The sequence below is a fragment of the Paramormyrops kingsleyae genome, chromosome 7 (assembly GCF_048594095.1).
Source record: "Paramormyrops kingsleyae isolate MSU_618 chromosome 7, PKINGS_0.4, whole genome shotgun sequence".
Taxonomy (NCBI): domain Eukaryota; kingdom Metazoa; phylum Chordata; class Actinopteri; order Osteoglossiformes; family Mormyridae; genus Paramormyrops; species Paramormyrops kingsleyae.
In genome coordinates, this window is record NC_132803.1 from 14,614,173 (window position 1) to 14,641,827 (window position 27,655).

At 44.1% G+C, this 27,655-nt stretch overlaps 1 protein-coding gene across 8 annotated transcripts in view; it reads left to right on the forward strand.

The window, feature by feature from the left end:
- The first annotated feature begins 336 nt into the window (after positions 1-336).
- Positions 337-27,655, forward strand: part of LOC111849935 (splicing regulator ARVCF-like) — a 60,116-nt gene continuing 32,797 nt past the window's right edge. For 7 of the 8 annotated variants that reach the window (XR_002839661.2, XM_023823268.2, XM_023823269.2 and 4 more), the window contains exons 1-3: positions 489-1,389; positions 25,071-25,188; positions 25,894-26,067. Coding sequence is in view for 7 of the 8 variants with exons in the window: in XM_023823268.2 (XP_023679036.1) it covers positions 25,900-26,067 (168 nt within the window). In the remaining variant the exon portion in view is untranslated. Of the gene's footprint in view, positions 439-488; positions 1,390-25,070; positions 25,189-25,893; positions 26,068-27,655 lie in introns of those variants that run through there. The other variant, XM_023823265.1, reaches the window with a different exon arrangement.

Genomic DNA, 27,655 nt, shown 5'->3' on the forward strand with positions numbered 1-27,655 from the left:
AGGAAAGGATTTATCCATAGCTAGTATTTGATTTCCCCGGATCAACGTCGGGCATACAAAAAGTATTTATAATAATAATAATAATAATAATAATAATAATAATAATAATATTAATAATAATAATAATAATGTTATTATTAATAACTATAGTCGTTTTTCACTATATCTCTCTATTGTATCTGATATCTAGAAAGTAGCTAGGTTCTTATGGAGATAAAACTAATTGCCCCCCTTGGTCCATAATGTTAGCGCACTGGTCATTTGGTATCGCGCTAATAAAATCTTTTCACTTTGCGACATGACGATTTCGTGAACTTTTTTTCTGCCACGTTATGTGTCTGTGTTATGCATTATGTGCATCTCACAATTAGTTCATTACCTGTCATCTGCGATTAACAGAAGGACGAACCTTCTCTTCGCTGACTGAGGGCAGCAGACGTGGGTGATTTTTCTAATATGATAAACCACTTAGTCTTCGTAAATTAAATTGAACAAAAAGTGCAATCGGAGATAATAGTGTTGGACATTGATGTCTGAATAACGGATGCTGGAAACTTGTTTCTTTTATGATTGAGAAGCAGCTCACCGTTTTAATGCTGCGTGATTGTTACATTATAACCATTGCAGTAGAGGCAAAGCGGTGAGTGCGTTAGGCGTGACTGTCTCTTATCCAATTAAATAGAGGAAATAAAAATAGGCGACAAGCATTACTTGGTTTAAAACGAAAGTAGCAATGTAACTGTAACCTCGAAGCCGTGTCTTTTAAGCCTAATAGTACACTATGTTATCTACAGTTGCTTCGCGTGTTTACTGAGCTGATTTCGCGTTTACTGCAGAAACGGGGAGCGTCGATAGTGTTATTCTACCGCCTTACAGAAGGTTTCGAGGAATTCACGGCTAAAACCGTTTCACCTGGACCATACTTGGACATCTTTCATTTCATTTTTCCTACTTAGCCAGTTAAGGACCAAAGTCTAGATGCTGTACGAAAACACGGCTCTAGATCCAGCGTGTGTCGAAGCGATCAGCGTATATACAATTAGGAGGAATCGAGATACCAATATACAGAAAATAATCTGTTCTCAAGATACTAACTAAACATATTTTTGCCTCACGAGTATCACCGGGTGCTACTTTGAGTGGATGTTTTTCCAGCCAAATAGGCAAATGCCCTCTTCTCGTTGACGACTTCAGTATAAACCGATTTTCTGTTCATTGGATTTGCTGTTGCAGCAAGTGACGTTACATCCAGCCTTTAAGACCACATCTTCACTGGAAGGGAGAGAAATAATACTACCGCTACTCCAGAGTATAAAATACAGAGGAAGGTCCGCTACTGAGCTGTCAGCTGAACAGCTCCACGCGTGGCATTCAGACTAAGGGAGAAAGGTACGTTTTTAATGCGCATATGTACAGTGCTAAACAAACAATCGATATAAAGGAAATAACTGTTTGAGCGCAAAGCTTGCTGGAGTTCATGCTGGATTATTTTGCGCATCGCTGTGATTTTTTTTAATTACTGCTTGGTGCAAATGTGAGCTCCGTACACTTCAGTTTATATGCTAGTTTAAATCCCCCTCATGATGCTGTGTATGTCCGTGGGGTAAACGTACACGACAGGCTGCTGTGCAATATTGTAATGGAGTAAAAACGCACCGAGTCGTAGCCGTTACGCGCGCGCTCGAACTGCGCCGATGCGCTCGCGCACCGCGCGTTCGTATCATCACTGCGAAGCCGCGCGCCCCTTGAGCCTTTTTTTTTTAATGTGTTGCGACTGTAACGTTACGTTTTATGAGCCCCCCGCCCCAGATCGGTGTAAGGCTGACAAGAAAACCACCGAGTACCGTCCGGACTGTTTTTTTTGCCGAACCCCAAGTTTATGAAGACGCTAAAAGGAGCGCCAACATACTCAAAATTCAGTCATCGTTTAAAATACGTCCAGCACATTTGAATTCGTTTGTGAAGGCTATGGCTCATATTGCATCCACATTTTAGTACTGTCACCGTGTCGGACTGTGTGTAACACGCTAACCCTGTTAACTGTTGTCCAGAAGAAGAGTATATACTGTATATAGAGACTGGTGGTAACACAGGAGTTGAGATGAATAGGAGTTCGGATCCGTTACCAATTTACGGTGGCGGCCTTTACATACCATGATGTCTTTTGGTTTCGGCATTTTCACTCGTAATAACTTAAACTTCATTTATGCTATGCTATGGTTTAGTTCAACTATTTCTTCCAAATAAAGTTCATATTCTTGTCGGCTGTCGATTCTCAGAAAAAAATCTGTGAACTAGCACTGACACGTTCCCGCATCCTCAGTGAATTACCATAACCTATAACGTATACTAGATATGTTTTTCATTGATCCACTTTCAAAACCCCCACTCATTTATAACCCTCCCCCCCCACCACTCAGGCCCCCACAGGGCTTAGGATTGAAGTACATTAATGTTCATGGTGTGTAGCCTATATCGTCTTTGTAGTTTAAAGTTTAGAATGGATGATGATGGTAGTTTTTGTGTGTGTTTTAACTTATACAGGTATGCCCTTGAATTTGTTTTCACAGCGAAATTAATACCTTTATTTAAAATTTAAATTGCTGGCGTCACCCGTATGTTTTCATAATGATAATAGAACTATAGGGGGAGCAAGTTATGAAATACAACTTCTGCTGTGAATGGCAACCCAGGCTGGCTTCAGTACCGGTCCTAGATGGTGTCTCCCCCGGATGAGCATCGCCATTGGCACCCCCCCCCCCATTAAAGGCAAATTGGAATTGGCTGGCAAGTCAGGACATCCTCATAGGTTGGCGTCCTAGGCGGCCTGTTCTATGTCACCTATAGGATTGTCCGGCAGTTATCCTGTCCTGTGTATGAGTTGTTTAGCCCCAGCACCATCTTGCCATGACTTATGGTTAGAGGCCAGGGGAACAACAGGTTGCAGAATCCAGCACTGGATCTGAAAGGCTGGAGTAGGCAGCCTGAATGGATTTTGCTGTGAAAGTAGTGTGAAGTCTGGGAGTGCGCAGCTGAATATTCCCCTCATGTGACCGCTCTTACCAACCGAGTCTCCAGCTGAATATTCCCCTCATGTGACCGCTCTTACCAACCGAGTCTCCAGCTGAATATTACCCTCATGTGACCGCTCTTACCAACCGAGTCTCCAGCTGAATATTCCCCTCATGTGACCGCTCTTACCAACCGAGTCTCCAGATGAATATTCCCCTCATGTGACCGCTCTTACCAACCGAGTCTCCAGCTGAATATTCCCCTCATGTGACCGCTCTTACCAACCGAGTCTCCAGCTGAATATTCCCCTCATGTGACGGCTCTTACCAACCGAGTCTCCAGCTGAATATTCCCCTCATGTGACCGCTCTTACCAACCGAGTCTCCAGCTGAATATTCCCCTCATGTGACCGCTCTTACCAACCGAGTCTCCAGCTGAATATTCCCCTCATGTGACGGCTCTTACCAACCGAGTCTCCAGCTGAATATTCCCCTCATGTGACCGCTCTTACCAACCGAGTCTCCAGCTGAATATTCCCATCATGTGAGCGCTCTTACCAACCGAGTCTCCAGCTGAATATTCCCCTCATGTGACCGCTCTTACCAACCGAGTCTCCAGCTGAATATTCCCCTCACTTGACCGCTCTTACCAACCGAGTCTCCAGCTGAATATTCCCCTCACGTGACCGCTCTTACCAAACGAGTCTCCAGCTGAATATTCCACTCATGTGACCGCTCTTACCAACCGAGTCTCCAGCTGAATATTCCCCTCATGTGACCGCTCTTACCAACCGAGTCTCCAGCTGAATATTCCCCTCACGTGACCGCTCTTACCAAACGAGTCTCCAGCTGAATATTACCCTCATGTGACCGCTCTTACCAACCGAGTCTCCAGCTGAATATTACCCTCATGTGACCGCTCTTACCAACCGAGTCTCCAGCTGAATATTACCCTCATGTGACCGCTCTTACCAACCGAGTCTCCAGCTGAATATTACCCTCATGTGACCGCTCTTACCAACCGAGTCTCCAGCTGAATATTCCCCTCATGTGACCGCTCTTACCAACCGAGTCTCCAGCTGAATATTCCCCTCATGTGACCTCTCTTACCAACCGAGTCTCCAGCTGAATATTCCCCTCATATGACCGCTCTTACCAACCGAGTCTCCAGCTGAATATTCCCCTCATGTGACCGTTCTTACCAACCGAGTCTCCAGCTGAATATTCCCCTCATGTGACCGCTCTTACCAACCGAGTCTCCAGCTGAATATTCCCCTCATGTGACCGCTCTTACCAACCGAGTCTCCAGCTGAATATTCCCCTCATGTGACCGCTCTTACCAACCGAGTCTCCAGCTGAATATTCCCCTCATGTGACCGCTCTTACCAACGGAGTCTCCAGCTGAATATTCCCCTCATGTGACCGCTCTTACCAACCGAGTCTCCAGCTGAATATTCCCCTCATGTGACCGCTCTTACCAACCGAGTCTCCAGCTGAATATTCCCCTCATGTGACCGCTCTTACCAACCGAGTCTCCAGCTGAATATTCCCCTCATGTGACCGCTCTTATCAACCGAGTCTCCAGCTGAATATTCCCCTCACGTGACCGCTCTTACCAAACGAGTCTCCAGCTGAATATTACCCTCATGTGACCGCTCTTACCAACCGAGTCTCCAGCTGAATATTCCCCTCATGTGACCGCTCTTACCAACCGAGTCTCCAGCTGAATATTCCCCTCATGTGACCGCTCTTACCAACCGAGTCTCCAGCTGAATATTCCCCTCATGTGACCGTTCTTACCAACCGAGTCTCCAGCTGAATATTCCCCTATGTGACCGCTCTTACCAACCGAGTCTCCAGCTGAATATTCCCCTCATGTGACCGCTCTTACCAACCGAGTCTCCAGATGAATATTCCCCTCATGTGACTGCTCTTACCAACCGAGTCTCCAGCTGAATATTCCCCTCATGTGACCGCTCTTACCAACCGAGTCTCCAGCTGAATATTCCCCTCATGTGACCGCTCTTACCAACCGAGTCTCCAGCTGAAGCTGTGCATTTCTGCCCATGCAACACTTTTAACAAGAAAATCACCTGCTTGAAAATCACCTTCATAAGCAGGTTGTCGTATAATTTCCATACATCAGTGCTGTGTAATACTGTACATTAAAATCTAAAATAAAGAAATCAAGATGAATCATTCGTAAATTCTGCAACAGAGGAAATATCCACAATGAAACCATGTCATTATGCAGAATCTGTCCGTGCATTTAAGCCACTGAACAACAGTAGCTCTATCTGCGGTGATGTTTTCTGCACAGCTAGCACGTTAAATGCAACACCTTGTGTGGAGCAGTTTTCCAGTGAGGGCCTTCAAATGGTCCACATTGACAATGTAGAGTCAAGGCATTCTCTAGGTAATCCTTAGCCAACAGGAACCTCTGGGACTATTTCCAGAATGTTCAAGCATTATTTACAGAAACTGTGGCACAAATGTGGCTTTTTGGATGCCGGAAACTGGAATAAGATGTAAAACTACTGAAATGTTTGATGACAGTAGAGTGCTCTGTACTTTATATTCATCTTTTGCCATTGCTTTGTATGTTCTGCCTTCTGTGAAAACTGATACATTCAATTAAAAGTCATGTGATTCTGACCATATGGAACAAGCTGACTTTACTGCTAACCCTATATTTTTGTATTTCTGGAACACACCACCTTGTTTTGAGACTTGTGAGAGGGTTGTGTTGTCTGTGTTTCAGTCTCTGTCCTCGTGGGCCAGCAGTTCCTCTGAGCCCCCCCCCCCCCTCGCACTGGAGAGGGCCAGTTGTTGTTGTGGTGATGGGGGTGGGGGGGCGGGTGTGTGGATGCTGGCCCTAGAAGCATCTTCCGGGCAGCTGTAGCCGCAGGCCGCATGTGGCAGTGTCACTGGCAGGGGCCGCGGTCCAGGTGTAGTTACAAAACATCCCTCAAACCCTGTACTCCTATTCAACTGTTTCATTCTTTTAAGGATGAATTATTCAATCATTTAGGAGTCCTCCTGGTTTAAATGAGGCCCATCTGTTTGTACAAGCCAAGATCTCTGCTCTGTTGGAAGACACCTTAGCATGTTCTTCCTTTTTCCAAACAGATTCTCCTCGTGTGTGTGTATGTGTATGTAGAGGAGTTATTATGGTTCCTACTTCCAAGTTGATTATTCTTATTGTGCATTTGTGTTTGTGATTTCTGATTTTCTCTCTTTTTTTATATTTGATTCAGTGTGTTTATCTGTTTACTGCCAAAAACTCATCAAATCACTGGACCTTATTTGCCAGAGTCAACATATTTTGAAGTGTGAAGCATACAGAAAGTTTGGCATGGATTTTGGACAATAATTGAGGAGTCTGAGTCATGTGCTGCTTAGACTTTGGGAATTGGATGTTTTCGTCGTGAAGAAGGGAAATTGCATCCTCTCTACGATTCACTGTCTGTTCATTCAAGCAAGCAGGACTCCTTCCTGGCAGAAACACGATTTCCATTTTCAGAAATCTTAATCATTGGAACAGTACTGGTTTTAATCATGTGCGATTGCCAGGAAGAAAAATTCTGATGGCCCTTGTACCATCAGGAACAGACCTTGAATGCCTTTTCTGTAGACGTGCGACGAATGTGTACACCGGTGTACTGAAGTTTTCCAGCAGGTTAAAATGATCTGCTGGGACCTAGTTCTCCCAGACTTGTCACTTACTTTACCCTCTTCGCTATAGGAGAATAGTGGAGAGTAGACGCTTGCTGTTGGAGTAGAAGAGGAATGAATTTGGACGCAGAGTTTGCACTGAAACAGGATTGATTTTGCGCTTTGCTGTTGAGGTGACTGTAAACGTGAGCACGGTGTCTCTATATGTCTCCTCCATCCCTTCCCCGGCCTCAGTGGTGTGTTTATGATACATTACTGCCAAGCTCGATTGTGTTTCATTTCCATTAGCTCCAGCTCCAGGGCTGTGATATATGGCACTCTGCATTGCTGCACCTCACAGTGGATTACTGTGAGGATTCCATAGTGAGGAGAATTTGCTGCTTTTCAGCTGTGAGTAGAAACCTTCAGGCCACAGAGATACTTGCGCTCCAGTCTTTTTGGCTGATAAATGTCCTCCATCTTGTTTTATGTTTTAAGATCCTATTTTGCTTCTCAAGTCAGACTTTAAGATTTGTGGAATTGCTTGGAATAGAGCTTTAACAGACGGATTTCACAGAGTGATTCCTTGATTTTTTTTGTCAGTGATATCTACATGTAATTCTTGCAGTGTCGTGTTTTCTGTGATTTGTTTTAAGGAATAAGAACATGGAGGGATCTTTCGGTTCGGTACGCATATGTGCCAAACGAATGCAGCAAATGTGGAACATTTGTATGCTTCCCCCAGTATTTCTTTTATTTTTATTTACTTGAGAGAATATTTATTTTTAAGTGAATTTTAGTTCTTTATTAGTAGGTTGCAGCAATATTGACAGAGACTTTTTATTTAAGACAGTCATACTTTGTTCAGTAAGCTACTGTTTTATAAAGAAAAAATTATGCAATTTATGTTTTGTTTCTTTTACCTCCGCTATACCTAAGACGTACCAAACCGTGACTTCAAAACCGAGGTACGTACCGAAACGTGATTTTTGTGTGCTGCTACACCGCTAGTGGCTACTGTGAAAATATCAAGCAAGTGACTTCCTAATGAATAGAATGCTGTGTTTTGTTGTTATTTATAGGCTATAACAGGTGTGTTCTCTATAATAAATGAGCTGAGTTGAACTGTTTCAGTGGGCTGTCAGATGCAGCAAAGAAAGCAAACCGCATGAATAACACAACATAGAATATGACTTATAAGCAGTGCATTTTGATGCAGATGCTTAGTTTGAGGTGTTTTTACACACATAATTACTCACAAGCACTTGGTTACAGAATGATATCACTATTAGTGCTATCAAGTTCAGCGTCTTGTGATTCTGACGGTATGTGTATGATATCTGTGCACTAAAGGGTTTGTGAGTTATTGTTTTTAAACTCAATCAATGCATTGTGCGGTGATTGGGTCCCAAAGGTTAAATTGTCAATGAAATGGTGTTAGCTAGCTTAAATTTAGCAAATCTGATTAACAGGCTAGTAGGGCTGAGTGATAAAATTATCATGATAAAATTTTCCTCAATATCAATATGACAAATGCTCCATAGACATTTATAAACTTTCATTATAATTTAAAATTAAACATGTCACCGGCGACACGCTTTGCATCACAAAATTACGTCACTTTCTCTGCAATTACTTGTTAGGACTGGCAATGGAGCACAACCGCAAACAGCCATGAAATCACAAACGGGGGATTTATTGGACAAATAAGAGAATGCAAGAGGGCAGGCAGGCAGACCACAGACAAAACTGTCAAAACAACAGGGCAACTCACCAGGAAAGCAGGTAAGTCCAAAGCAAGATCCAAAGGGAAAGCCCACAAATTCAGTCTATGAGAAATCAACACAGTAATAATCCACAGAGAATCAAGGAATGATAGGAAGAATGCCAGCAGTGGCATTTTCTCAGCTGTTCATCCTCTGTCTCAGACTTGTGAAACTCAATCAATGCATTTTGGTAGTGATGACCAAAAAGAGCTTCATGAACCATTTGCGATATGTTTTGAGCCAACATGGCGCTTTTGGTTTAATTTTGAGCAGATGTTGAGCCCTTTTTTGAACAGAGAGCTCCATCTAGTGGGGTCAACAAAAATAGAGAACAGGATTCCAGAATCGTCATTCTGGCCATCATCAAGGTTTGACAAGTGTTTGTCACATTCTGATTATAAAGACTAGTTTATGACTACAATTACCCATCTGGTTTCTTTAACTACAACTCAGGACTAAAAATCAACCTTTAAACTGGAGAAAAATAATGATTTGACAGTTATTGTGATAATTATCGATATCAACGGATATGAAAAACTTTATCACGACATTTTGGCCATATCACCCAGCTCTACCAGCTAGCTAGTTACTGTATGAACACTGAATTTGCATTAAATCAGGTTTTTTATCCTAGAATATGCTGCAAGATATCTTTTTCAATTGTATTTAAGTTCCCTGTTACAGGTTACAGTAGTTTTGCAAATTTCCAGTTTATTCCCTATATATCTCTATATATTCCTGTTAATTCCCATGTATTCCCATTAATTTCCATGGAAAATACCCAGAATTTTGCAACCCTAGTCTGATTTGGCTGGAATTTGGACTTTTTGACCCCACATTAGACCTGCTCATTTACGGAACTCCACCAATTCATCCTCCCGTAACACCGGTTGCGGTTCAGTCCATGTTCTCCTACTTGGTCGTCAGATTTCTCTGCACCGTGCCCTGCTGGGCGTCAGTGTTAATCCTTCATTCCTCTGCAGTCGGCTGGGACAAACTATTTGTCGCCAACGGATGAAATGCGGGATGTGTCTCTGTGGTTGGAACAGCTTGAGGGGGAGGTGTGAAAAACCGTACGCTCATCCTAGCTCCCTGCTGTGGCGGGGGGGGGGGGTGGATGTGACAGGTCACTGTGCTTTAGATCACTGTATTGCAATTGTGGGGGTCCTCCCAGCTGGGTTATCTCTCAGCTTTGAGACCACCGGCGCCTGGAGCTGTGTTTCAGAGTGAGCTTCCGTCAAGACGTGCAACTCGGTTTCCTGCTGCTCAGATCCGGCTCCGTCCTCAGATCTGGCAGGCGGGCGAGCATCCCCTTCAGCACCGAACGTGATGTTCAGCTGAACTCAGACCGTCGTGGGGACGCTCTTGCTTGTCTGTCCTCTGGATGGCACTCCTGCTGGCTTAGTGACTTGGGTGCTGGAAGGATGCTGAACGTAACAGGCCAGAGCTGACTGATGGTGTTTGATTGATGCCTGTTTAATCACGGCGCTGGAGCGGCCCCCTGTAATTGCATTTTATTCCTGATGCGTTCTGCGTTTGTGGGCCGCTACCGTCGTGAGGGGAGATTTGTTTCCCCTGAATGTTTTTTTATTGTAATGAAACGTCGTGTGGTGAAATATGGCCACTTTAACAATGCCTGTGATGAAAACCCTGAGCATTTCTGAGTGACGCTCCAGGATCACTTTAACAGTTTAAAAGTAAGTAAGGTGCAGGATGGGGGGGTGACTGTGTAGGGAAGTAGGTCCATTAGCTTGTACCTACTTATATTTATGAGCATTCATACTTAGTGTAGCATAGCAGCGAAGTTTGTTGCATAACACATTGCGGCATGCAAACTTCAGGCCGAATCTGCTGTACATTATGCACACATTTGTTGCTTCCTCTCTCATAGTTTTGATTCAAATTGTCAGAATTGCATTAACGCCCTGAATTTGGACTTGAACAGAGAGAGTGATGCGCACGTGGTCACACTGATATCTTTGCGGGTCTTGGATTCCAGTGCTGCAGTCTTTGGCACATCCACAGTGTGGTGTGTGTGCACGTGCATTCACTCTCCCATGTTCTGTGGCCTGTTTCCTACTCATGTTTTGTGGCTCCTATAAAGACCTTGCGTGTTCTTTCATCTTCACTGTTTCGTATGCAGGAAGTGGTTTGTCAAGTAATTACACTTTTTCGACACGCAGCACAACCCCAATTACCTCGCTCTGTGTGAAGGGGCAATTCAGTTGGCAGCGGCGAAGACCGGAGGATGGTCTTCTGGGCAGCTTTGGCCAGAGTAAAAGAGAGTCGGAGTTTCTTCTATGACCCAGAGACCTGGATTTGTCTCCTGCCACCCACGTCTGAGTCGTCTCACCACCAGTGAGGCGCACGGTCGCACAAAGTCACCCGCATGGAGATTTTGCCTCGGACTAAATGTTCACCAAGCCTCATCTGCATGTGCTGCCCATTACAACGTGAGAGCGAGGCCTTTCAATGGAGGAAGGTGGCTGCTGCTCTGAGCTTCTTCAGAGAGGAGAGCCAGCATGAAGCGATCGAAATTAATTGCTGATTTGGTGGCCTGTTGTCTCTCCGAAGTCTCCACCGTAAAGCAAGGGAATTCACCATTTATGCAGGCCCAGAACCCCTATCTACTGGGCCTGTAAAACCAAGACCCAACAGTATTCTTCTGTAGGTCAAATTCCAGCTATACTGAGTGACCGGAACCAGAATCACGTCTATGTTTGATGTGTGGTGGGTTTCTGAGTGTGTGCAGACACAGAACAGAAGTGTAGGATCACATGGGTTTTGTGCCAGTAATACAGAACAAATGGTCGCAGAGGGGAAATCTACCAAAGTCAATTGTTTGCTGCAGAATCCACCACAAAATGCTTAGTTCTTAAGAGCTTCCATGTCTCACATCCTGGTGTTTTCATCACGGCAGGGAGCTGGCAGTTATACATAATTCCCGGTGAGCGTGTTGGCATCGTCCAAACAGTTCTTCTGGCATTCTGTGACACAAAGAATTAACAAGCAGCCGTGGATTAGAAACGAGCATTGGGGGACCCTGTCCCTTTGATGTGAATATCACAAGAATTGCAAGAATTAAACACATCACTTACCAGCCAGAAAGTCGCTAATGCTAGTGACTAGGGTCTGTTTTTTCTGGTATGGTGTGTGTTTACAGGTTTTTCCCAAAGTACTTTGCAGTAGTACAGTATTTCCAAATTAGAAGATGGAAAATACCAAATTACCAGAAAGTTGTTCTCCTGTTAAAGGCTATTGAGTGATGCTCAAGAGGAGAAAAATACTGACAGTTATTGGGAGCACAGATAGTATTGTCTTTGCAAGCAGTGCCTGTGCATTGTGAAAAAAGTATGTCTGTGATTTATTTTTTTATTTTTTTAAAAAAACAAAGGGACAATGTTGTTTTCAGGGAGAATGCACTATACTGTCCATTGATCAGATTAACAAAACAAGCCTGATGTCACTTTGAGTGGTATTTCATGTTATCTCCTACGATAAGGACCTAGAAAAATGTGATGTTATCACAGATCTTTAGCTGCTTTGTCTTCTATTTTCATTTTGATCAGTTGTTTCCAGATAAAAGTAGCAGATGAAAAAAATGTTTGCCTATCAGATGGGTCAATTAAATTTTGTGTCTGCATGGTTTTTATTTACACTTCCAAGCTTAGTGTTCTTGGGATCATATAGACATTACTAGGTCACCATGGTGCATAGATCTTTTACTGTAGGCGTTTCCATAGCGACTGAATTTTATTGAAACATTGAGATACACACACACACACACACACACACATTGGCTTAAGTCTCCTACAGTGTATAGTGTGGCAACATATCAGCACTGGAGGTCTGGCACAGCATCCTTGTTCCTTTCCATCTTACTAAGCTGGGTAAAAAGCAAGGCGGACGGGAACCCATAGGTGCTGACTTGGGAACTGGGAGGTGTGCATGAAGCGCTACCTGGGGAGTCTGCACATGGTCTCGTCACATCGAGAACTTTAATGGCACCGTCGTGAAACAGGAGATTGCCTGAGGGAGGCCTCTGCTTTGTTTTTTTTCTTTCCATTTATAACTAATAGAATTCAAGAGTACAAATTTACAGTTTGAGTGTTAACTCCCCTCCCCCTTCAGAAGGTAGGACATGGGTGCCTTTTGTCCTTCACTTTTGGTGCCTGTTTTTGAGTGTAAAGTGTTGTCTATAGGAAAGGTAGAGTGTCTCTATATTTAGGTAGATCATGTGGTGTTTTGCTACTTTGTCAACGCCCACGTCTGATGCTGGTCATTTGTCTCATGTTGTGCATGTCTAACAGTTGTAAATAAAACTCAAACTCAACTTTGTTCTATATAACTACATATCATATGTGTTTCAACCCTGAACTGGACCATAACACTTGGTAATAAAACCGGGCTAAGACTGGTAAGTAATAATTTGGGGAACTTCTCAGTAATCCCACTAGTGAGAGAGCTCCTTTTCTTATCGTAAATGTTTAAAGAGACCTTAATGTCGGCCATTTTCATCAGCTGGCCAAGGTCCACCTTAGCTAAATGCGCATTATCTTAGAGTACTGCGGTTGGCTCACATAAAGCAAGCTAAGGGACTGGCATCTGAAGACCGCACTGCTGCATTCCCATGTCGTTATGTGGACAGGTCACGCTCACAGCCGAGCGGCGGCTCTGCTAATCGGACCCTTTCTAAAAACGGAGCTGGTCTGTGCGTGTCCATGTGCTTGTGGATAGGCATCAAATATTTACATACAGTGTAATCTGAATGAAATTTAATTGCCCCTTTAGACAACAATTAGCAGCCATGTGAAAATGGGTTGTTGGAAAGACGGCAGGTAAGGAGTTTACTGCCATGCATGGTGTCTCTGAGTCCAGGGTTAGGGTCTGGCAAGGTCTCTGCGCACCGGACTCTCCCGGAGAGGTGACGGGTAATGCAGTGACCATGCTGCCACCCAGATACAGTCAAACACAAGATGACCCTGGAGGGTGGATGCTTTGTTCGGACACCTGTCTGATTAGCCACCATGGGCTGGGATTCGACACATGTGCTTCCCCAGCCGTGCATGGCCGCCCTTGTCAGTGACACGGCAGGGGCTGCTCGATGTGAACGGATGCAGAATGTAATCTCTAACAATGGAAGGCATCGTTATGAAGCCATCGCATGTTTTTGTGGCTGTTCTGTGTTCCCGCTGCATGCACGCACGAAACGTTGCATCAGCATTGTTTCTCATGTTAACCGTTGATTATAAGCAGCCTGTTTCTTACTGACTTGCCTTATCTTGAGCTGTGATTACTGGCATCTTCCCTCTCACATCTGTAATATGTGCAAAAGGACTACAGACTCACATTTGTGTTAAAATCACTCGTCACCCCAGCCGTTTGCTTCTCCAGTCTCATGCTACTGTCTCCGCCTGTGAAGCCTATGGATTAGCATTTTTTCCACGAGATACTCCTGCCCGTGTAATTTTAACTCCACAGCCCTTGTGATGGAGGAATGCGGCCACTGCTTGGAGCTGCTTCTGAGAGGAGATCCAGCGTGTAGCGATCGTGATTGGATAGGGACGCAGAGGGAGTCGTTGATTGGTGGGCTGTTTTTGAGTCCCCTCCTCACAGGTGGAGACTCTGTGTGTTACTTGGAGCAGATCAACCCACTACAATAAATATTTTAGAACAATCATTTAATGGTCATTTTCAACATTTCCTGCTCTGATTGCTGAGTTTAATGGGATTGAATCATTCCCCAGTCATAACGATTCACAGCTGATTGAACCGTTTCCTGTTCCTGCTGGAAGTTGTGCCTCCACAACAAAGACAGGAAGCCACAGGTGGAGCCTCTTAATTGCTTTGGATTAAGTATCTCTACACTGCTTTCTAACTGGGGGCTGCACGTCTGTGAGGTTTTAATGTTAGGGGTTGGGGGGACTACGACCACAACTTGAAACATAAAGAGCTTCAGGAAGGAGATCTCATGTGAACTTGGCCAAGCTGGGAGATGAATGGTTAAACTGTGTGGTCTTCTAGCCAGAGATTTCATTATAACCCAAACAACCCCACACTATAAGGTGACAGAATGTAGAGTTCATTCATTTTTAAATGTCAAGGAATTAATGTGACTTTATTTAATGTTGTAATGGAAAGCCATCCTTTCACCCGACTGTGCGTAGGGGTTACGTCATCTGCAGATTCATTTGTGCAGCTGCTGTGTTTCCCTAGCGACATGATTTGCTGTGCTGCCGTGAATGAGTCCTCTCCTTCTTGCACTGGAGCGTTTTAGCCTGTAGAAGGGGCGTGTTCTGACCCAGGGAGGTCCAATTTTGCTAAACGCACAGGAAGGCCCTATTGAGAATGTAGATAATTTAGGTCATCTGTTGTGGACAGGTTAGTGCCAGCCGTTGTGCATCCTCCACCCCCCACCCCCACCCCGCCTGGACATCTGGTGCTCTTCAGCATGCTGTTGAGTTCCTCGCCATGTCATACCAGCAGAATTGTCCCTTTAGACAGCAATTACTCTACAGGCTGTTCAGTGTATCATCTGACCGTTTTGGACAAAAAAGGTTATAATCTTTAGCCCGTTTCTTAGTGCAGCTGGGTATTTCACTTGGTGGTACTTCAGCAGGGCTTCTCCTTGGACTTTCCGCCAACCTTTATGTCATGGATCTTAACCAGCACTAGACCTGCTGTGGTGAAGGCGGTCTGTTGCGTAAATTTCCCTGCAATCAGTGTTTTGCGAAAACAGCATGGGATCGCCTGACAGGAGACTGGAACAGGCCCTAGACGAGATGACGCATTCAACACATCGTTTACCAAACTCCTCAATGAAGGTGGTTGTTATTTTTCAGGATCACGATTGAAGTTAGGGGAAAAATTCTGAACAGACTCATCAGCCAGTCTGTAGCACAGACGAGTCAGTACTGCATTGTATAATCACGCCCTGGAAAAGGTCAGGATATGTTTTGCTAAGTGTTTTATTTTGTTCCGTTCAGGTCTGCCCTGCTGCACATTTGACGGACCAGTGCTGAGGTTGAGCGTCATCCCAATGTTGCAACCATTTTTTTCCGGCCAATAACTCACTAAAATTGTGTCTAATTATGTCCTCGGTTTTGTGCGGATGGCTCCACTCGGCCTGGTAAATTCACAATATTTGGATGAATTGTGTCCTTGAAGTCACCTTTATCCCCTTATTTCTGCAGTAACCGTGTCACTGGTCACGGCATCGTGTACAATTTTATTTGGGACCGTAACAACCTCTTCTGTCTTAGAGCGGCTCACTCTATCCCTCCTCATGACCTGTTTGTGTAGTACTTCAATGTGATGCCTCTTATCAAGCATATGTGCTGTGTTTAAGTGGAGCTTTCAAAACTTTCCAGAGGCCTTTACTGAATAGGGAGGGTCAGTTGCTCAGCCAGGAAATGCCCCCCTGGTCTATGCATGTGAACAGCGTGGCAGGCTGCTGGATTTTGAATGGGATGCTGAGAGCTGGGAGGTTTCTGGGTAAAACACCTCTCTGGTGGAGGTCCAGAATGTGAGTGAGTCCCACGTCTTTGTGGCCAGAAGACAGGTCAATGGAGCTGATGTGAGTCATATGACTTGATATGCAGTGGGCTCTCCAAGTAGTAATGAGGACTTCAGCCTGCAGCCTCAGTGTCTTCTGTCTTCTTCGACCTTCACAATATGCACCCCCCCCCCCCCCCCACCACCTTCACTGGTACCATGACGATGCCACAATTCAGCTGTCAGTGTAATCCGCGTCCCGTCCGTATTTCCGCCGTGTTGTGCGGCACCATTTCGTGTTTCTGAATGCCTGTTGGAGGGACTTAATGCGTCCCACGCCCCAGTTCCCACCGTGTTTGCAGATTCTGTCATCTCGGCGTAATGAAACGGAAAATAAATGCGTTCAGAGCCACGTCGCATGAAGTGCTTCCAAACTGCTGCTGATGCTAGACTGCGTGTGTCTGTCAAGCCCATTATCGCTCTTCTGGGGACCCCCCCCATGTCCCGGCTCATGTGTGTTCCATGCTGACGGGATTCACTAGATAGGGGGTGCCGCTTCTGGCCTGACGCTGGGTTCAGGAAATGCACCCCTTCCTTGCCAGATCATGGAAAACAAATACAGAATGATATTACCCATTTTTTTTTTGTTGATACTCACAGGCCAGTCAAGGAACAAGTGACAGGACAAGATTCCAGCAATAGAACAGATGCTGAAATTTATAATTGCCTGTATAAAACATACCTGAGGAGCATCTAACAACTTAGAACCATAATTATTATATCCCACTAACAACATGCCATCTAGCATCTAAAGGTCACACACATCCTAGCTGAGTGGAAGTGTATCACCATGCTTAATTAAGTCTGCTGCTGAACAGTGTGTGGCTCCAGTGAGCTCATTTCCATAGCAATAGCTGAAATCGATACCTGCACTTTCACTTAACGTGCATTCCTACAGGTGCAGTACAAGCTGCCTTTTGATCGGTGGGACACCTTGAATCAATTTGGTACGTGTGCCATTTAATCTGGCATATTTCTTCATTAAGTCTCCCTTCTAGGGCTTGGTTCTCACTTTTGACTACAGTGCTTTGTCAAAATTAATGGCATCTAACATCAATTCCTGGAGGGCTGAGCAGGCCGGCTTACTTCAGCATGTTTTCCTGGCTTAATTATAGTTTGAAAAATGTACAAAATGTCAAACTGATTACGTTATTTATGTAATTAAGAGAAGAGGTTAAAGCAAACACCTGCAGAAAAACAAATCCACCAAGACAGTAGCATGGAAACCCTTATTTAAAATGTGGTTTACACTGGAGGACTCTGGAGGGTTGATCCTCAGATATCTTGACCAGAGATGCAGACTGAATATGAGACCAGGACAGATATTTTGAATAATGTAAACCCCCCAAATACATAACAGAGGTCTTCTAAAAAAAGGATAGGTCCTTTTTAATGACACTTTTTGTGATCTATCCCAGCAGCCAGGATATGAAGAGCTAAGTAGAGGTTAATCTCCCGCCGAGACGTGCGGCCCCCAGTCTCCCCTCGTGCTGGCTTCCCCCCTCTGTCTCCAAAACGGCCGCTTGCCCTTCGCCGGAGTCACTAGCAGGAGCAGTTTGCCTTGTCACCCGACCTTTTCCCGCGATTAAGCGGCAGGTCTGCAGCCACCGCGCCTCCTCTATGTCTTTGTTTCCTCTCTCTCTCCCTCCCCCTAGTGACAAGTGGACTTGTTCACACCACATTGGGGTTCATCCATCTCCGTAAACACGCAGGGTGATGTTTGTACACTATAAGCAAGGGTGTGGTGGCGCATTATGTGATGACGCCCCCCCCCCGCCCCCACTTTTCAAGTTGCTGTCCTGGACAATTTATTGGACATGATGGATGCTCTGAATTTCAGTGTCAGTGGAGACGTCCAGAATAGCCAAAGTTCCTCGGGTAACAGGTGACAGACCACAATCGCTCTTTTGAAGACCTTGCCCCATGATGGCGGTGACCTTCTCATCATATAAACGGAGGGTGGGAGGTTGGGTGTTCAAAATGCACTTTCTAAAATCACAGTGAATCCACCCCTGTGTCCGGCTGTGGTTTCTGAAGTTCTCAGAAGTTCTCGCAGGAGTGTGAACCCTGCTGCTGGATAATGATAGGAGACAGTAGCTGTGACCTCTTGTGGGGGATCTTTCAGCATAGAGAACAGCTTCAGCGATGAACTGACATTCTCAGTGTGTCCTGGGTATCTGGCCCCTGAACTCCGTGCTCAGTGGGTAGGGCAGTGGCCTCGTGGCTGCTGCGTTTGGATTGTGCCTCTGCTCTGTTCCTGTGTTGTTCACAGGGTCTCCCAGTGTTGCATTCATGTTATTAACTATCACGGCCTTCAGATTCAGCCTATGAGCGGATTGCTGGAGCATGGCGATTTGAAATGTCTCTCCATTCATCTGGGTTTAATTTTTCCCTAATGACTCACCCTGTTGCTTTTGCAGGGAGATCCCTTTTCAGCTGATCGTAATTGGACACAGATGGGAAGTTTTGTGAATTACCTAAACTCTTCTGTTGCACTCATTTGCAGCAGGCCAGCACATGGCGCTATATCTCTGGGGCGACCGTGGAAGAAAAATAGACTGATGGGTAGTAGAGCAGGATAGAAAATTGGATTGTATCCTACACCTAAAGACACCTCTTAAGAAATAAAATGAAGTTTGTTCTGCTTGGTGTCGTAGATACTAATTTGGCCAAGAAGTAATAGCCTGAATCATGTTCATTTTTATAATGAACAGTATTATGCATTTGGCCACTTAAATATATGTGCACAGTAATGGTTGATATGCCTTCAGTCCCATGAGGCTCTTTGAGGTGGGCTGTTTTCAATGGTGCCTTGAGTACCATGTATAAGAAAACATTGTATTCCCTGAACGGGGAATACTTATGATTTTGGGGCTGGTCTGCTGCCGCAGACGCTTTCTCTTTAATACAATAACATAAAAAGTATTTGATGGGTCTTTATCAAACTTTGCTGGCGCATTATCTGGGTGTCTAACTGGTGCCACTAGCCAGTTGGTGAAATGTTTCATGGGAAACTCGGTGAAATTTCTCATGGGGAAAGTTAACTAAAGTTGGGCTTTTGGGCTAAGGATTTTGGGTGAGGAGAGTGTGTAGGATAGGCTTGAACAATATTGCAGTAATATTTTCAGTTTACTGCAGGATTTTTATTAACCAAAATTTATCCTAGGTGACCCCCCCAACTCACCAAATTTATTATATGGATCTGCCCCCCATCCCCACCCCACTCATCAAAATTTGTAGGGGAACATAATTGTGTCACTTAGCCCTAGCGCTAGTTAGCGCATGAAAGAATAGGTACAGATCTGGTAAAGCCGATTATATTCAGACAAGTCATACAAAGTTGAGCTTTTAATAAAGATTATTTGGAGGGATAGGGAGAGTGTGTAGGGTCGACTGGGGTTGTATTAAGGTAATATATTTGGTTTATTGGGGGATTTTTTTTTTTGGCGAACTTTATGGATGGTATTAGATACCACCCAAACCTGCTGGGCTGTGGGAAAAGTCCTGATTAGACAGGGGACAGGGAGTGATGGGGCCCATCCATCGAATGCATCATTATCATTACTTGTCAGATCCTTTTCCATTTGTATGCATGCTCATCTGAATTAGTCTAGCGTCATAATAAATAAGTTTATTTTAATAGTTAAAATGCTAATAGAACAACTTATTGTTTGTTTGCTAGCTGTTAGATTTGACAAGTTTGGGTCTGGTACATGATGCAGATTTTATTTTTTATTTTTATTTTTTATTTGTCAAAGAAATCTCAGTAGCAGTAACGTTTTATCTCGGAAGAAAATCACACTGAGGTCTGCATGTGTCTGTCTGACATTATATGGTAGTTACTTAGTTATACAATTTATGTGTCTGGTACGGTTCTTACTGTTACGTTATGGAAAATAGTGGTCATAGAGCAAATGAGAAAGTAATAAATGTAAATATTTAGACATACGAGGAATATAAATAATATAAATGACATTTTAAGAAATGGAAATTGACATGCACAAAGAATGCAGCTACCCACTTCATTAAAAGATATATTTCAACCACAGAAAAGCAGTGAAATGATTAGGACTTAAATTGGAAATTCTCATCACCATTTCAGCCAGCAGAAGCGATCGGCGGTGAACGTGATCCTGGTGTTTATCCTACTGTGTCCCATGCTGTCATGCAGGCGGCTCCCGTTATTTTCCCCCAGTTGTCTGAAGAGTGCGTGCTTTACATCTCGGGAATCGCTGACTAGCGTGGGCTAAAAATAGCTCTTTCTGACCGCAGATGCAGACGGATCACAGATAGGCACCATTTCCTTCCTGCGCTTCCTGATGCGTCATATAGGAGGATCTCAGATGCTCAAATGGTTGTTAAAATTGTAGTCTCAGTGAGGCAGTGTGTATTCTGTTTCTCATTGCACCTACACTTCAGATGTATTAACCACAACTAGGCAGAATAAGGCACATGACAGAAATTGCATTAAACCAAAGGCACTGCGGACAATCATGATTTTTCGTGGTAGTCAAAGAATACCTGTAATGTTGATAAAAAATACCTTGTTCAGTTGTCTTGCCTTAAAATTAATGATACAATGGCTGCATTTTTTGAAGTTGTCCATAGAACGCCTTCACACATTTCTTCTTTGCCCTTGATAATTAATTAGAGAAAGTTCAATGATTTATTCTTGTCTTCAAGTTTCATGAATTATAAAATAAAGGGAAGGGATATGTGTTCGTTTTTTTCTCTTCTAGAGGTAGACCTTGCTAATAAAAATGTAATTTAACGTGATACAAGAGCATAGCAAAAGTAATTTGATTTTGAATTTCTTTCGGCAGCTCAGTCAAAGCCAATTAAGAGTTCAGCTGTAACAATTCAGACAAACTCAGTGGTGGCACGTTTGGAAAAAACAATTTGACAGAAGAACGTTGGCTACACACAACTGAGTGTCATGGAGGACTGTATCTTTATGTATTGTCAAGCATATGAACTATGCCAATTTTTCTGTGTCTCCTGTATTCGCTAAAGCTGGACAAATTAATAAATAATTTGGCCTTAATTTAAGTCGGGGATCAGTGTCAGAGAGCATCTTCTGATATCTCAGTTTTGTCTTCTTTTAAAAATAAAATGGAATAGCAGCTCTATTCCTCCATCCATCCATCTATCCATCTTCCCTACTGCTTATGGAGCACATCCCAGAAAACATGAACACCTTGGACATACATGCACACCCTCTCCTGACCTTCATGTGACCTGCTGCCTAAGAAGAAAGGATATTTACTCAATGTTGCCTCACAATTCCAGTCAGAAAGCTTCCTCTTGATGACGTCAGCTATTAGAAACAGATAAAGGTTAATTTCCCCCCTACCGTGTTTTGATTAATGCTAGCTGGAACCCTCGGCGTCTCTGATTTATGTGCTGGAGTCGAGGTAAGCTGAGTCCCAGAAGGTGGTGTCTGAAGGTTTGTGCACACTGACGTTGAAGGGAAGGTACCGAATAGGAGAGAATTGGCATGGAGCTCATACAGTGGGACCCCCGTATTCACAGTTTCAGTAACCCCAGTTTGAAAAGAATTGGAAAATTCCAGAAATAAACCGCTCATGAGTTTCAAACCATGTGCCAAGCAAGTAAAGGCTGTAACATGGTGAAATCTGCCAGGCCGTCATTACAGGTTATGTACAGGTATATGATACCCCATTTTTCAATCTTCCAATAGGTTTTTCCATCACTCTATCGTCTCTTGAGAATTTGGCTAAAAGATCAGAATCCCTTTAATTTGAGAGAGTACTGTATAATGATGTACAATGTACTTTATTATTACCATATTAATGTTGATCATGTCTTATAGTGTATACTTTCTCAGTTAACTTTACACAAAAATCATGGTGGGGTCCAATGATGATTCTCTGTTATCTGCGGTTTTGCTGTCTATGGTAGGTCTTGAAACATCACCTCGGATACAGGGGCACTGTTGCAGTATACTATAGAGTGGCTGAGCCCCCGTTCTGGAAGAAGACTAAGGGTCAGGGAGGGTATGATGGTGGGTTTTATGCAGTTTTCTTTAGCTGAAATCCCTGACCGTCATCGAGTTTGTTAAGATGTCTGCATGGCAGCTTTGAAGTCCAGACTGGGAGCAATTACCAAACAGTCAGTGATTTCCATGGTTTATCCTGATTTTTATCCAATGAAAGCCAATAGAATAACTATTTGAAAGTGTACTGAACTAGTCCGTGATTGTGTCTGTCCCACCCATGTTGAGTTTCAAAGCTTCTTTTCCATGTCAGTAACTCTAAGTGAGCCTCTTCTTTCATTCATGTTCAGCATTTGAAGAGGTCTGACAGATTCTCTCTTGCTCTGCCCTGATGTGAGTTCTGTCACCTTTGTCTGAGTCACGGTAGGGTGCTTTGAGTCTGGGGAGGTTTCTGAGGTAAGGAGCACCCCCACTTATAACGATAATGGAGCGCTCCAGGTGAAGACCTTGACAGGAGAAGGTGACTACTAGATGGCATTTTCTGTGAGACTTGGATGCTCACAGCAAGAATGGAGAAGGGTTTCCGGTAATCGGGCTTACCTTTGCCGGCTGGTTTTCCCAATGTAAACCCTCTCAAGAGCCAGGGATTACGGGATCCACATTCTCTTTCGCCTGCCCGCTATATATGACAGGAGGGTCATCTAGCATGAGAAGGAGGCCAGAAGCTGGTTAAAGCAGAAGGTTTGAAGGCTGTGCAGCAGAATGTGTTTGAGAAGCTCTGATGTGTCATGCGATGCTTAGAGTTGCTGGATGTTAAGAACTTTGGGATGTGATTACGCATGCTTTACTCTCCTTTGGGTCAGGGAGTGGTCACTGTGCCTGAACGTCCGCCATTTCTTTTATTTAGTTGATGGATGATGAGACATGGGTGACGATCCAAAGCAGTTTTTTACGTAGATACCGCGTCCATTACCATGATGCCACCTTGAACATTGGGTGTTAAATTGTGCTGCCTCTAGCTTCCTGAAGGTGAACTGCATCACTATAGGGTCTTATATTAGTTAGAGTGGTTCCTGTGAAGTACTTCTGGCCCTTGTTACATCTTGAATTCTAGACGCTATTTTATGCGACTAGAATGTAAGCCTGGATTGAAATTCCATTCTGTTAGAGAGCAGGATCCTCTGCCTGCACTTCACCCTCCACATGGACAATTTCCATCGAAGACAACAAGGAGGAGGACGGGCATCTGCACTGAGGGACTGGTGGCACGGGTGTGATGCTGGTTCTGGGCTCCAACCCATCCTTGCTTTTTTGGATCTCACTGGGGGGGCAGCTCTAAGCAGTGGCCCGTGCAGATCAGACAACCTAATAACAGCAAAAAACCTAAAGGCAATTTACTGCACTCCCTAATTTAACTTTCCCTCTTCCTGGCCAGCAGGACACACACAGGAAGAACAAAAAAATTCAATGGCTCCGTTTAATTTTCATTTTATATTATGTTTCTCTACTTTTTCGATTCTCATTTTCAGCCCTATTTATATATACGCTATTAATCTGCTTCTTTAGGTGGCACCTCTGTAGTCTGGGTTCCTACAGGTACTCTGGTTTTGTCCTGCACTATGAAGATGTGCAGACTTGCCTTGTGCCCTATGCTACCTGGGATATCATGGGATAATAGTTTTCCAGTTTCTGAGATTCTTCCCATTCTGCTCTCCACCAAAGTCCTTGTTCCCTAGCGCGGCTACGCACAGGACTGCTATATCTGAAATGTTCCCAAACACTGAGCTCTCATCACTTCTTTGTTTCATTTTAAAGGAAATACAGTAATTCTTTTTATGAAAGCTCCATTGTGTTTATTTGTAGTATTCACAGATTTGGTTCATTTACATTTAGTTTGCATTATCTGTAATAACCTTGCAGGGTACTTGAATTGCTTGAGCACAAAAATATCTGATTATATGCATGACCATAAGGCTCTCTGAAAAGTGGTCTGGAGAATGGAAAGATGTGAATGTGCGTAAAGTGTACAGTCCTTTTTGGTGTCCAAGTCTCTTCACATAATAGGGTTTGCGTTGCACCTTGGACAGTAAATAAATGACAGAGTGGCAGGCTGTGTACAAATGAATCAGCTCATGCAGGTAAATCCACAGTCTGCCTTTTTCTTTGAGTGTTGTAATGTGTCCCCTTTTGATAAGGAGCTTCCTCAAGCCTGGATTTAAGGACACCCTTATGTGGAAGTGAAATATTTTTATCTTGCAAAACATTGCGGGTTCTTCTGATACTCTCAGTTTTTCTTTCCTCTGGAAACCTTGATGTGTGACATATTCTAAATGAATGGAGGCTGTTTTCTTATGAATGCATTTCAACAGAAAAAAATAATTGCACTATTAGAAACCCCCAAGGTTGTGCTGGATTTCAGTCCCAGCTGTGGTGGCACTTTCAATAATTTCCCTGCACTTGCATGGGCTTTCTCACGCCATCCAAAGATATGTGAACTTGGGTCTAAATTCCCCTTAGTGTGTGATAAACCAGTATCGTAACTTATACTGAATTAACTTTTACCATTCAGCTTTCGATTCTACTGTGATTGTGTGTGCATGAATACTTATACATGTGACTGTCCTGCATTGGACAGGGAGGGCGTGCTTCACGTGTCCAATTCTATGTATTTGTATTGGTGTGTCTGTGTGTAGATGCCATGTGAGGATATTTTGATGCGTGTTCTCTGTGTCTAGGTTACCCTAGATGTATGTAGAACCTTAGATCAGGAAGCACCTTTTTCCACGCAGACACAGAGGCCACATGTATCGGTAGATGAAAAGTGGGCTTGACTCTGAATGTAGATGCGCGCCCTGATGCCTAGGAACTGCCCTTGAGTTTGCAGAGGTACCCATTAGCTTGTGTGAGAAGGGTGTCTGTGGTGTATACTCAGTTAGCTCTCCCTCTGCAGTCTGTCACCATGATGTCCCTCGACTGCCTTGCAGACCTTGTCCCTCTGCTCTGTGTGCTGCCCACTGCTGTCTGAGAATACTGTCACAGGCTGCTATGTAGCCCCCGCCACTTGAGGACGGTGCTTTTCACCCCGTAATCTAAGGTTTGCCCTCCTCTGTCTCTCTCTGTGTCCTTTAGCCGTTCGGTCCTCCCACACCTGCATCTCCTCGTGTCCGCGTGGCTTGGGATGCCTGGGCGCTGACGCTCACAGCCAAGCGCTCTGAGAGGTGTAAGCGTCGTTGTCGCAGCAGCACAGGTCAGTGTCTCCTTCCTGCCATCCTCCCCACTCCCTCATTACCGCCAGCTGCTTCAGCTGTATATAGGGGGTAACAATAAGATAAGGACCACTTTGGATTTATTGGCCTAATGCATGTGCTTATGAGCATGTGCTAGTATGTGGGAGCATCCATGGATGGTGGCCAGAATAACAGAAACACTTACAGTATATTAATTTCATGGACTATATGAAGTGTAGGGACACCCTTTGCTTCCAGAGCAGCTTCAGTCTTCCTTGGAAATGCGGTCATGCAGGTTCTGCACCATTCTGCAGAAGAAAGGCCTGCAGGGGGCTGCAGATACCCCTACAGATCCCCCACATTGCAGTTTGAAGGCTCAGGGGTTGGATGCAGTGTCCTTGGATGCCGTCTCCAAGCTGCCCCCATTCCTCTTTACCGAAGCAGTTTGTCCCTGTTTGTTAAATGCTGTAATAATTCAAGACCATTTGTCTTGACACATTAAATAATTTTGCGTTTTTTCTGACTGCTGGTTGTCAGATCTGTTTTGTAGCTCATGCATACTGCTGACTAGTGTATGACTCACCTATGTAGCAGTAATTTAGTTGCCACATGAACAAAATTTTTTAATTGAAGCATTTCCATTATTGTGTTCACTGGCTGTATATAAGTGTGTTTAATGATTGGGTGTCTCAGCATTCTCCCCCCTCCCTCATCCTGCTTCTCAGACCGGCATGGACAATTACGAGCTGAGATCGGCCGCCAGCATCCTGGCCTCGGTCAAAGAGCAGGAGGCCCGTTTTGAGCGCCTGACCCGCGCCCTGGAGGAGGAGTGCCACAGCCTGGCCCTGCGGCCCACACCCAGCAGCCAGCCCCTGGCCTGGCAGCAGGTGATCATGCAGGTACTGTAGCTGCAGTCCCTCTTCATCTCGTAATTGCTGGTATTAAGCTACTTTCGTTAGCACGGTCGTTTTCGGATGGTCACTAAATAAACTTTTTACCAGGATTGTCACTGATTGGTTGATTGCCTCCTCAAGATTCTCATTGGCTGATTTCACTATCAGGGCAGTTATTGGCTGATCCCTTCACCATGCTGGTTGTTGGCTGGCTTTTCTTAAAAATCTGGTCATTGGCTGCACTTTTTATGTGCCTCATGCTTGGCTCACAATTCCCTTTTTCCTCAGCACTGTTTTGTACTGCCCAGTGGCGTGGATTTGTGAGTAATTCTTTTTTTCGCGTGATGTATCATGTCTGATCTTCCACGCAGACTAAAGGCTATCTTAAGGTCAAGACACCAATTGGCTTTGATATCTCATCTTTTTTTGACATCAGCCTGACATACGTGTAGGAATGACCCAACCTCTATTCCAGTTTTGCTCCTGTTGTTGTGGTCAAAGAATGTAATTACATTTTTGCCTTTCCCTGTGATGTGAAATGGCTTTGTGGAAAATTGATTTTACAGATAAATGCCTTAAGATTAAAAGAAAATGATCAAGCACTCTTTTTTTTCTGCCATTAACTGCTGGGGTCAAGGGTTTAAAGAAGTTTGTCAAAAGTACATTGGATGTGTGATGACTATTTTTTCCACAGACTTTTATATAAAATATTTGTTCCAGGTCAAGTTACTTTAGACAGTTCTGCCAGAACTCTGCTTAGCTGTACAATCTCTGTGTGGAACTTTGTCAGCCTTCCTTAGAGTAGATCAAACAATCTCTTTGGAGATCTGTGTCAGTGTTCTTTAGTGCAGGCTGAACTATTTATGTGCAAATCAGCGTTCCTTAGAGTAGATCAGACAATCTCTGTGCAGATCTGTGTCGCCCATCGGTAGTGCAGGTCAGACAGTTTCTGTGCCGAACTGTGTCAGCCTTCTTTAGTCAAGTCCAGACAGTCTCTGTTCAAATGTCTGTCCAACACTGTGGTAACCTGGTTTAATATATGCCTGGCTTAGTCCTCCTTGGTCTCCCTTTCTTCACTGTGGTCTTCTGGCTAATTACCAAGCCCCCAGTGGACTCGCACATGGACTCGTTTGCATTGTGGCGTTTGAGCCGTGATGAGAATCAGAGAGGAATCCTGGAGTTTCTCCTTCAGCCCCTGCAGATTCAGCCCCATTTGTTTCGGGATTCCCTCTTTTTTTCCCTCTGAGTGCTTTTAGAGGATGATTTCATGGCTTCAGTCATCACTGCATGCTTTACAAACAGAATTCAAACAAACTGAAAACAAATTAATACGTGGAATCTGGGAAGTGATGATGGCCTTTGAATCATGTTACTGGCCTTAATTTGATGGGATTGACAGAAAGAGCTCATCACAGAGGCATGTTAATCATTCCCTTATTTGGGGGTCTTCTCTGAAGAACAGTTCACTTCTGAGTAACTGCCTGTTAATGAATTCAGTGTTTATTCTCTCTTCAAAGAAAACCTTTCCCTGGTTTTGTTTGCCTCTCACTATTGTGTTTTAAGGTTACTTAGACAACAGCTTCCATTGATCTTT